This window comes from Pyxicephalus adspersus, chromosome 2, assembly GCF_032062135.1.
Source record: "Pyxicephalus adspersus chromosome 2, UCB_Pads_2.0, whole genome shotgun sequence".
Lineage (NCBI taxonomy): Eukaryota > Metazoa > Chordata > Amphibia > Anura > Pyxicephalidae > Pyxicephalus > Pyxicephalus adspersus.
This window is the reverse complement of record NC_092859.1, coordinates 5818482-5830958: the sequence shown is the minus strand read 5'-3', so window position 1 is coordinate 5830958 and position 12477 is coordinate 5818482. Positions and strand designations below refer to the sequence as shown.

The 12477-nt window shown below is 40.0% G+C and overlaps 1 protein-coding gene across 7 annotated transcripts in view; it reads right to left on the bottom strand.

The window, feature by feature from the left end:
- The window catches only part of MINK1 (misshapen like kinase 1), a 76437-nt gene that overhangs the window by 4333 nt on the left and 59627 nt on the right, over window positions 1-12477 (bottom strand). For 3 of the 7 annotated variants that reach the window (XM_072399307.1, XM_072399308.1, XM_072399310.1), the window contains 12 exons: window positions 12169-12360; window positions 10465-10596; window positions 8780-9010; window positions 6991-7076; window positions 6342-6451; window positions 4905-4993; window positions 3792-3815; window positions 2630-2790; window positions 2102-2222; window positions 1470-1610; window positions 819-927; window positions 301-468 (listed from right to left, as the gene is read on the bottom strand). In XM_072399307.1, the coding sequence (XP_072255408.1) occupies window positions 301-468; window positions 819-927; window positions 1470-1610; window positions 2102-2222; window positions 2630-2790; window positions 3792-3815; window positions 4905-4993; window positions 6342-6451; window positions 6991-7076; window positions 8780-9010; window positions 10465-10596; window positions 12169-12360 (1564 nt within the window). The remainder of the gene's footprint in view (window positions 1-300; window positions 469-818; window positions 928-1469; window positions 1611-2101; window positions 2223-2629; window positions 2791-3791; window positions 3816-4904; window positions 4994-6341; window positions 6452-6990; window positions 7077-8779; window positions 9011-10464; window positions 10597-12168; window positions 12361-12477) is intronic. The other 4 variants (XM_072399309.1, XM_072399311.1, XM_072399312.1 and 1 more) reach the window with 3 other exon arrangements.

Here is a 12477-nt window from a genome sequence, read left to right as displayed (position 1 = left end):
GATAAAAAATGGTAGAGTGATGACACTGCAATTCTCGATGACCATTTTCTTTCTTTTGTCCAAAAAAACAACAAACCAAATATACTATAATAAAAAGAAAAAGAAAAAAGCATGTACAACTAACTATGCAAGGCTGGAGGGCAGATTTATTAGGATGGATCTGTGACATTTTTAGAGAGTATAAAAGAACTAAATACTAATTGATGAGTGTTTTCTCCATTGCAGAACATTGCTCTTAATCACTTCATGAATAATGATGCGCTTTTCTATTTTACAGGATGCGTCTCTTCTTTCACTTACCCCACAGTGCAGCACAGAGGATTTCAGAATTGAACCTCTTTTTGTACTTCCTGATCTCTGGAGTGTCGCTGTGCGGCCTAGTGTTTGTAGGATTTACATTAACTACAGATCCTTTTCGGGCCTCGTACTTCAACTGTTCCAACCTGGCATCTCCGCTAACAAAAGATGCTGAAAACGCAAAAATTTAAGTGTACAACATTAACCATATAATACTAAAAAATGTTTTATTTAAAAAAAAAAAAAAAAATCTGTAATTTTGTCAAGAGCCCCAACCCAATGCTGAGCTAAGACAGGAGAGCCTCCCTCCACCTAGCACTTTTCACAAAAAAAAAATTCCAATTCCAGCAATAGGATAGCAACCCCCTGAGGTTTACATAATTAAGAAGCAGCTTAAAATTCAGATAATATGATGGGGTGCTGTATATTTTCCTAAATAATAATTATGAGAAAGTTAGTCAAAGTTACTCTTTATCCCCTCTCTATGTTTACACTACATGTAAAAGCAGTTAGCAACCTACCTGCCACAGGGATGGTGTCACCGCTGCCTCCTGACTGGTAAAGCCCTAGATCCACAAACATGGTGAATGAGGTTTTGGGAGGAGCTTTCACCAGGCCACGAGACTGATACTGCAAAGACAAGAAAATATGATTTGTAACAGCAGGCATTAACATACAAGTTATAGAATGTTAATTAGTGGAAACATGCAGCCAGTGCGATGGTTTAGAAGTTACGTAATTCCATTAAGCAATCAAAAAAAGAGGGTTAGTTCAACTGTAATACTTAAGATTCTGGTCCATTTCTCAAGCAGCTGAGATGTTGTTGGTTAGCCCCTGGGTCTATTAACAACCTCTATGAGGCGTTCTGTCATCTGCTACACTTGTATTTCATATTATAGAGAGCCCAGCATGGAATGGGTATGGGCTAAAGTGGGCAAGAACAGAACTATAGCCTGAGACACTAAAAGTGAAAACAATCAAAAGATTCACTAGACTAAAAGGTAAAAATCACTTTTAGGTGGACTAACCCTTTCAATAATTTTTAGTAACATAGCAGGGCCAGAGAAATTGTAAAGAATCACAAGCCTGCAATAGTTTTAGTTTGCTGAAGCTAGATTCTATCAGCAAGTGGACACTCAAGCCATGTATACCCAGGACCACAAAACACTCACATCAGTTCCACTGCCTTCCTTGCTGGGGGATGAGCTCTGACCCTTTGGCTCAGTGGGGGAATGGCTTGGCTGTACCACATCAGGTAGATTGGTGTAACCATTGCTGTCGGCATGGAGAAGATTTCTTTCTTCTTCCGGCGTCTTAAAAAGGAAGACATTATAACACTTAAAATGCAAAGACGTTATAGGGGGTGCAAAGAAGTATGAAAGAAGTGCGATATCTTTGATGTTAAAATACATTCATCAAGAAAGAATATGGAGGCTGCCATTGGTGGCATCACTGTATGAAATAGCCAGTTGCCTGTGGTCACCAACCTAGAATAATTAGCTCCGATTATTTTCTGCAGATTTGATGGTGACACAGCCGGGCCAGCCTCCAGTGTTTTGTGTACTTGCAAAAAATAAAAAAGGTGTAGCTATAATAGTATAATGTCCGCAAAACCTGCCACTTTATCTCTGGGCATTTCACCTCAGCATGAAGGCCCAGGTTGTGCCCTCTCTCTTATTCCATGTGTAGGGAACCAGTGGTTGGTGCTTCTGAACAATAACATATGTGGTTTGTCACTAGATGAATTTGATACATCTTTCTGTTTTTAAACTTAGTTAACTAAATTAATGTAATTACTGCTCACCCTCTGGACAATCATGGTTCCATCTCCGTATGAACTGTCTGATGTACTGCCCACCAGTTCCTCCACATCGTGGACCACCATGGTACTCACGCTGTCAGTGTCTGCATCACGGCCATTCCGACTACAACACAAAATAGGTTAAAGAAAGTCAAAAATAATTATGGAAGTGATACCCCAGGGCAATGCAGCAAACTGAACACATAGCTGGTAAAAAGGCTTGCTCATGTTGGCTATTGTAAAAGTTAATTGCTGGTCCACTATATGTCTAAGTGTACAGAGTGGGAGCTCAGATCGCAGCTTACTCGCTCACTTCCTGCTTGACCTGGACCACCACTGGTCTAAAATTTGGATATGAGACAGTTGGATGTATGTGACAGTCAGCAAAGCATTTCTGTAATTGTTTGGTGAAAAAAACTCCCCATTTGACACACACAAGCACAGATCTCTTTACTATTAAACAGGTGTAACATAGTTTTTCTTTTTTGCTTACCTAAAGGAGATAAAATGGAGTGCCTATGTATTTATTACCTGGCGGATGAGCTGTCTCTGCTCTGCTCCTGCCTCTCCTGATCACCCTCCTCGTCATCCTCATCACTGCTGTCCATCTCATCGCTGGAGGAGGAGTAATCCAGAGCTTTTTTGGGAGGTTTGGGGACATCTTCTGGGCGGTCTTTCACTAATAAGTGGTCCTAACACAGGAAATAACACAAAGATGTTTAAAAGACTTCGATCAGTCTGAGGCAACAGAAGACAATACAGAACAAACAAAAAACTACACAAAGAGCAATGTGCAACTAAAAAAATTAGATATATTTGTACAGTAACAATGTGATAATATTGCACACCCAGACCAGGTAAAGTATATCATATCTCAACTCTCGCTACAACCAATCTCCTTTTGATTTTTTTTTTGTCCACAATAGAATGGGGAATGTTCGGCCAAATACACAAGACTTAATTTTCCCATCCCATCTGATCTGGTAATCTATGTGAATTCAGTACCTGACTGATGTTAGACCAGGGTTCTCCCCAGGCCCTTTTAGCTGGGCGCACCACCTGGCACTTTTCAGCACCCCCCCCGGCTGTTTTTGGGTGGTTACTAAAGAGTTTGGTCACAATACTGGGGCTGCCATCCACCTACAAGTTCTTCCCACCCGGCTTAAAAAAATTTCTGGGTTGAGCACTGTAGACAAATCAATTTTTCTGTCCTCTTTCGGATATGGTGGCAAATATAGATTAAAAGCACACAAGTATAATGTGTACCAATGATAGTTTAAACGTAAACATTACGATCACTTTCTAAATAGGAATAGCAAAAGTATAGGCAAACATTTTGTATATGTCTGTGCCTTGCTTTGGGGATTTTAAGTTATTGAATATGGTCTGTTAAGCACAAAATAGGCAGAGGATCTGCTTATGTGTAATTAGGCCTTAAATGCTCATTCAGCATGGAAATTTCCTTTTACCTGTTGAGGTGTCACCAAGACAAGACATAAGAGAAAAGCCCCCAAATGGAAACAGAAAAAAACATAACACAAGCTTTAACCCTTCCCCAACTCCTTAGCAAGAACATGTTTTGGCCAGAGTTGGGCTTTAATACCACTGGTAGACACAGAGCAGGTAGAGCACATCACTGTGACGGTAACACAAACAGTTCAGGGTTCGCAAAACCTCACACAGCGACACTAACCTCTCCTATCGCCCTTTTATAACTCTGACAGCAGTAGAGAAAAGAAAAAGATTAATGCAATATAATACTTTGCTTCTCTTACAGTCAAGTGTAATATCAATACAAACATTCACAAGGATGTCAATGAATGACTCTCGCTTTCAATGAATGAACTGATGAAATGTTTTGAATGGAAGGCTTCTATGGTGAATTGAAACAATGCACGCTTGAAGCGTACACCTAGCAGTGGGGACAAGGCCTTATATACGATGATCAGACAGAACATTCATACCACTGACGGGTAGAGGTAATAACATTGTTTTGTTACATAATTATACTTGTAAAGGGATGGGATATATCTGGTTACATAATTATACTTGTAAAAGGATGGGATATATCTGGTATAACGGTAACATTCAGTTCCTAAAGGTGATGCCGCTTGCTCCCCAGTCACAATGGGCATCCGATTCTAAGAACTGATGCAGGGGTAGTGGAAAAAGTTTCCTAGTGGCATAAGAGGAACCTAATATTAGGCAGGGGGTTTAAATATTTTGTCCGATAGCCGTATAAGCAGATTCTGGTGTGGTCATAGAGGATACAAGGTACAGTGAAAATAGAAAATTATTCAGGTGAATTTAATGTAACTGACCACGTTATACTTACTGGGAGATCCCACTTAAAAGTGACCCTGCCAGCAAAAAAGGAATCAAAGCCAATGTGTAACAAGCAGCAGACAGCATTAGTCACTACTTTTACTGCACTGGCATAAATTGTTCTCACTTTACTTACAGAAGAAAGAACAGATTTCTTAACCTCTCTGTTCTGTCAGCCTAAGCAAATCGAACGGGATGCAAGGCGATGTTGTAAGATGTCATTATTGTGCCGATCATTACTCTTACAGGGGAGGAAACTGGGCCTGAAGAACTTCAGTACAAGGATCTCCCTGCATCACCTATATTTTGGCCCTACACTTCCTCTAATGTTTCTTGATTGTTACCCCAACTATTCATCAGGAATGGAAAATGTGTGACAGGTAGCTAAAGTTAGCACGTTAGATGAGATTTTTTTCTTTTTTTTTTAAATAAGGTCACGTTATTCTGAGGATTACTGATAAAATGGGAGTCAGATACTCACAGCAGGACGACCTGGTCGAGACCGGTGCTCTTCTCCTGGCGTTTTACTGCCTGGCGGACTGATGGAGGATTCCTCCAATTTATGGGGAGCTGCCGAGAATACAAGCAAGAAATGAAAATTAAAAAAAAAACATATGAGCACAATTCCTAAATCGGCAATTACCAACCACTGGATAGGCAACTGTAGCAGTTTTCCCTAACAGATCCGAGCAAGATGAGAAGCCAAATCCCTAATATACATTTGAAAACCAGAAAAAAAATGGGTCTTTGATGAATCAAAAGAACCACATAAATGTACAGTAGGGAATTACTGGCTTATATCAGATAACTATATCAGATAAAAACATCCAATGTTTTTTTTACAAAATATTAAAACAAGATAATAGTCTGGCTTTAAACTTTACATGCCATTATACAAAGTTCTACAAGTGGCAATCGCAGCAATAAGTTGGGCTAAGCTGGTAATTAAAAAAAAAAGGGCTTGTCCCATATTCCTGACATGTTTCGCAAGCATACCGGCTTCTTCAGGGGATGAAGATCAAGCCTGTGCGACTATTTGCAGCCTGAGAGATGGTCATGCATAATCATGTATGCAATTCAAATCATTGTTTACTGGATGACATCTTGGGGTAAGCAAAGATGTACAAGGACAGACTCTTTAGAGTTGCTTACCGTATAATAAAACAGTATGATAATACTAAACTAAAACTAACCAGCTTTCTTTCTGTATCACCCATGCAGTTTGTCATCACAGTAACAAAGCATGGCAAATACTGTGATGACAAACTGCATGGGTGATACGGCATCAGAAAAAAAGCTGGTAATTAGTTTTACTTTGGAGAAACTATTCAAACTCACATCAATGTAAAATAAAGTGACTTTAATAGAGGGACTGAACTTGCAAGCATCACCTCATATAATTTATCACCTATATTCCAATGCAGAGCAAAACAAGCACCTAATATAAACTTATCCAACACATACACTGTTCTGAAGGAAAAATAATGTTTATCTATCATATATATATATATCTATCATATATATATATATATATATATATATATATATATATATATAAAAAAAAAAAAAAAAAAAAAAAAAAAGGTGGAGCAAAGCAAATATTTTCTATAAAGTGTATCCCCAGCAAAAAGAATTTTCCAAGAGAGGAGAAATTTGACAGTTGTTACTAAATCAGCATCTGAAAGAATATCTCTGGCAGGGACAACTATAAATTCTCTTTCGGTCCGTGTAATTAAGATCACAGGACAAAAATTAGGTAACCTGTCCTAGTGGGGACACATATAGGATAAAGCAAGACAGAGGTTCTGAGCCTAACCCCCAACACTATCTAAAAAACTATAAAACATAACTTAGGGTACCTTGATTATTTTTTCTATTGACCAATATTCTAATAAACTGCGGAGAAATCCAGGCTCACCTATGCGGTTCCTCTCTAGAGATCCAGCCTGAGGAAGGTTCGGATGAGGAGACTGCAGGAGTGAGTCTCCCCTTTCCCAGCCGCTCTCTGCTCGCCGGAGGTCTGGGTTACTGAAGAAGAGGGAACAAACAACTTCCGTACTTAGCACAGTGTAGTTATTATTCAGATTAATATTAGCAAGGCTGTGGCAACAACAACTTCATCTGTACCCACATAGGAGTTTAAAATAATAATAGTAATAAATTCAATAGCAATTCCGAGAATTACAATTATTCAGTGATTAATTAAAGCTATTTAACAAAGTAACACTAGTCCACTCAATTTTCCCCATTTTGCAATCAATGCTGCCCATTTCCGGCCAAGAACGACTTGTTGGGTGGGCAACTCTGCTTGTTGAATGTGTGCTGTGCAAATTCTAGACCTTCTCTCTCTATTGCTAAAGCCGATTGCTGATAATAATTGGTTTCATTGACATTGATACCCAAACAAGAATACTAACAAAATGGAATGGGCAGCTGGTGCACAATGGCTATGTAAGGCTTAAGTGATATTTGCATTTTCAGACAAAAAGATCTTATAGCAGAGCTACAACTATGCTAATCATAGCATATGATAAAGTTCTTTCTTAGATGCAGCTGGGCCTACTTACCTGGCTCTTACAGCCTGGACCTGTCTGTTCCCACCTGACCCACTTGTATTCAGGGCTGTGGCTATGGACGTCGTCCTCTGTGGAACCTAAAAGGAAACAAACAGTGAACTTTGGCACAGAGGCTTGCCTGCACACTCCAATCAGACTAATAGGCCTTTTATTGAAGTAAATGCTCAGTTAAAAGGAGGTCGGCAATAGCAGGCTCTGCATTTTTATTATGACAGAAATAGAAGAAGTAGGCGAGCTGAAAGCGTAGATTAAAGGAGAACAAAATGGAAAATTCCCTTAATAAGTAAGTAATCTCTGGATCCAGAATTAGAAGAAAAATCTCCAATGTAAAACACTTAACAGAGGTTTGTGGCTAAAAAAGCAGCAGACAAGACAAATGGAAGAATTCCAGAAACGACTGCAGAAAGGGGTCAAACTTCTTACAAAGAAAGTAGCAGATGGAAAATGTAGAATTATGGGTGAGGGATAGCAGATCTTATTACACTGGTGCTTAACTAGTTACATTTTTGGGACTTAAAAGCAGTCTGTCTTTCGTAAAGGGGTCACCATTTCTAATTTTGCTATTCCGCATTTCAGCTTTGTTATCAATGAACATTCAGTTTGGACCTTTGCTGCAGTAAAGCTTTAACCCAATACAACTACTAGTTCTAGGAATCTTACACCTTACTAGTTTTGGGGATGAACACCAATTCAAGCGCAGATTTGACTTAATTCTCAAGTCTTAGTTTTTTAGGGTGATCTAAAATTACTTATTTGGAGCACACGTAAATCAAAAGGAAAAGTACAGTTCTGTTAGCAATCTGATGCTCTGTGAAAATTATGACCTACAGTTCTTGCAGCAGGCTGGCTGTAGGGTCAGGCTGCGTTGTTTCCAGTGCTTGTATGAATTCCCATGGGCTTCCCTTATCTATAGTGATGACTTTTAAATCAGATTGCAAATTCCATGTTTTGGAATGACTTGGCGATAGTCATGTGAGCAGGCAAAGCAAAGATGCCATATTTATTAAATATTATTACAGTGTTTATCTAGCAACGACATTACGCAGCGCTGTACAAAGTCAAAGGGGCTCACAATTTAATGTCCCTCCCATAGTCATATTACAGTGTAAGGTCAATTTTTTTGGGGGAAGCCAATTAACCTAACAGCATGTTTTGGGATTGTGGGAGGGAACCGAAGTAGCCAGAGGAAACCCCAAAAAAACATGGGGAGAACCTGCTGCCCATATTTTAATTTTTACAAAGAAAGGTAACTTTCCCACTAGGAGCCATTTTTATTTTTTGGAATTCATTTTGAATTCATTTCTCTCTTTTTTTGTATCCAAAAACACAACACAATTTTACATTTATTTAAAAACTTTCAGGAGAAAGATGTAGCTAGTTGAGCACCACTGTCTTTGAATTACCTACACAAAGTGATTTTCCAGGAAGAATGATTTAGAAAAAAGTGTTTCCCAAATAATGATCTGTGTACCAGGGATTGCTAGTCATCTTTCATTTACACCTGGAATGGATTACTTGCGCATCATTTTCTATTCAGTACCAAATGTTTTTAGTTCTGGATGACATCTATTCTAGGTTTGCAGGAATATTTTTGTATAACTGAACAAAGTTTGGGAAACACCGGATTAGACGAAGATGCACCAGTAAATGTGTTAAAGCTGTAAAATCCTGCAAGTATAATTTGGAGTAACAGAGGAGAGATGAAGAATTAGAAGCAGAAGAGAAGACTTAGAGTGGACAAGGAACGATTGCAAGCGAAGAGACACCGTGGCCCCGTTACCTTAGGAGGTTGGGCCTCTGGTTCCATTTTCACCCAGGGTCCCCTGTCATGTCGTGTGGAGGGCATAACCCCTTCTGGTGAGGGGTCTGAACTCTGACGGGCTAGTTGGCCCCGGGAGGCAGGGGGGGCCATAACTGGCTGGCGACTAGGAGCAGGTGCTGGGTCTTGAAGGGAGTTCGGTCTGGGGCTGGGTTTGAGGACTATACGGTTCTGTGGAACATTGCGGAGTGGCTGAAGGAGATATGGATGATGGAATGAATATGAATGAATAGAATGACAACGAGACTTTTAACAGATACTGAGCTACTTGTTCTTTCCCTAAAGCAGGACTCCTGACAGATATTTAAAAAGGAAGTAAATAAAAATAAACAAAAAAAAATCATTTAAAGTTTTCTGGATTGGGTCCCACGTCGTCCTGGAATCTGTCTTTGTCCCGGCCATCTTTTTTGCCCTTCTGCATTTGTCACCCAATCACGCACTGCGCAGGCACTAGGTGATTAGGTGACATAGCCTGCGGTAGATGGGGGAAAAAAAGAATGTCCATTTGACTGTGCATGCCATTGAAGAAAAAGCTCCTTCTGCGCATACCAGGTCCGCTTCAAGAAGTGGTCCAGGTGTGTGTTCACTAGATAATAAAACAGGTATTTTCTGTACTTGCTAAAATATTTTTAGCTTGAAAAAAAAAAAAAAAAAAAAAAAAAAGAAAACGAATGCAGCCACACATCTAATGAGCTGCAATATATTATATGTTTGTTCTACAGCCATGTAAAAATCTCCAAATCTCCATAATCCTCAGATATTTGTGAATAGAATTGTGTGCAGTCTTGCATTCTATACGATCGGTCATTTTAGGATAAAATGGGCCCCGGTGCATTCAAGGATAATTAACCGGCAATTTCCATGGAACCAACCTGTCACTACTGAGAAAAACACAATGACATGAATGAAGAGAGATTGACAAGGCCTGAAATTTGAAGATGTCCTACCGTAGATTTGAAATATGATGAGCCAGAATAGTCTGGTGGTAAGTTTAGTTGGACACACTGATGATATAATTATGCAGGGGAAAATGATAAAACACACAAAGGAACAATAAAAAACCTTCATACCTTCAACTAAAGATTGGCAATGTATTTTAATTGGGGTCACGTGTAAACTTTTTTTTTTCCCAGTGTAAAAGCAAAAGTAGAGTGGCTGAAGCAACAACATTCTGGACCCATTTAAAAGAAAATTTTATGGTGTCAAAAAATTGAAGCTGAGTGTAATGGACCACATCTGGTGTCCAAAGACACCAGCAACACAATAGTACCCCCTAAACCCACAATGTAATAACCATTGACTAGATCAGTGTTTCCTAACTAGGGTTGCCCCCAGAGGGTGTGGAGGGTTCCATAAGCAATGAAGGATATGAGAGGCATTCTCCCTCACTGGAAGCTGTGGATATAATAATTATAGTAGGGTTTCCTTAAATAAACACAACCAATCAGAAGGCCTGAAAGCTTTTAGGGGAATGTGACTAAACTTCTGCAAATACCAACTTTAAGTAAGTCTTGCGAAAAGATTTTTCTTGGTGTTTGGTTTACCTTAAACAAGTCTTTTTATATGGAATTATATGTTCAAATAAAAAATAAAATGTATGAGTATGGTGAGATGTCACGGTTATAAAAGCCCCCAGCCAATCCTACCTTATGGTCCTGAAAGTCTAGTGGCCTCTGAGAGGGAGGCGTTTGTGACGGGGTCCCCGACGACTCCACTGAGCTGAGCTTGGTGATGGACAGAGGAGAGTTTTGCTTATTCAGTCTTGATCGTTCTTCCACCTGGTGAATAGATAATACATAGTCATGCACGTAGCCAGAAAATGTGTCTTTTGGGAAATTTAGGAGACAGGGGGATGTAGATCATCTGACAAATACTCCCTGAATCCTTTTTTTTTTTTTAAATGCCTTTTTGGTTCACCAAAGTAACATTTTTGTAATTTTACTTATACCACAATTTGCATCTATTGGATGGGGGCAGTGTTAGGTGCCAGCGAACCAATGTTCCCATTAGACATTGAGCTAATGCAGCACTATGATTAGGCCAGGGTGTGTGTTCTTGGGTTGTGGAACACCAAGTTCCATCCATCTCAGCAATCGTGGTGCTTGGATAAGCTTAGGACTGATGGAATTGTCCATACAAAAGCGGAGCTAGAAAGAGGAGGGCAGAAGACTAGCATGTAAAGTCGGCCATTTAACGCTTGACATATTCATACTGAAATATACAAGTCATTTAGGAAGGTTCAAGTAGGTATCTACATTGTTACAGTGATTTTCCTTTCGAGCATGGAGTTCGGCTTTGTGAAGGACCTCCATGAGTATTTTGCTGGGGTAATACTGTTGTGTTTTTACCAACATGCTTTATTTTTTACTATATATTTTTCCACAGGGCTGTCCAACAGTTCTTGAGGGCTGCAAAAAGAGTAATTTTCAAGATCTTTGCAAACCACTAAATTTGCCGATGTCTGGTAAAGAAATCACTAAAAATATATGATTACTAGGGATTGGAGTTGTTCTACACTGTTACCATATACTTGCATGTGCACCCTGGAGCTCTATTTTAGACTACAGGTATTCATTTTCTGCTTCTTCTACAAAAGCTTGTGCAACATACCTTTGGGTGTGCTGGCTTATGTTTCATTGTCATCTTGGGGATGGTGGGAAACAAGGTATTCCAATAAGATAGCACCTGTCGATTTTTACGGTTTACCTAGTGTTTGGTTACAGAGTAACATCCTAAAGCGGACCTAAACTTAAAATTTGAGTTGCAACACCTCCCCCAGGATACCTATGCTATACATCCTGGGAGGCTCTTAGCTGCTCCTTCTGCGCATGCCTGAGATCGAGAAGGAGCCCTTTCTTTAATAGGAGGAAAAAAATTGCAGATTTCACGCATGCACAGTAAGATCGGCAATATTTTTCCCCATCTACATCACCCAATCTTGCGTGCGTGCAGTGCGAGATGGGGTGACATAACAAGAACCCGGAAGAAGAGCGGAGAAGATGACGGCGTAAGTAAGTGTGTTTTTTTCATTTTGACTTTAGCTCCGCTTTAAGTAGTTCCTGTTAGGCGAGTTACTGCATATATCAATGCTCATGATTCATGGGGCCAGACAACCAGACAGATAGCCTTTGAAGCAGAGACTTCAGACTTGCACATTTGCTGCGAGTTAATGACTCTCTAAGGAAAGGGACTTACGATACCAAGCTGGCTTCGTACACTGGCAAATATGTGTCTCTCTCTATCCATATCCCTGGCACTACAGATAGGCCACTGACGTACCTGGAAAACCGTACACAGCACCGAGTAGGGATATGCAGGTGAGGAGTAGGTCGGGCTATAAGTACGCCTACCTCTCTGGCCCAGGCTGGCTTCTCACTAGGATTCATGACGGCCCGGTTATAATGGTACAGGGGCTTCTTCTCTTGTTGTTGTTGTTGCTGCTGCTGTTGCTGCAGCGACTTCAGATAGGCATGCTCCTGTTGGAGCTGTCGCTGCAGACGCTCTGACTGGCGCTGCTCCTCCAGCTGTTTGCGCTTGTACTCCTGCCCAGACAAAGCTTGTTCAGTGTGTTGGTGGAATAACAGTAAATTGTCAGAATGATCAAATAATAAGAACCATTTTTTTTATTGAACTACAGGAAGTAGTGTACAGTAACAGGG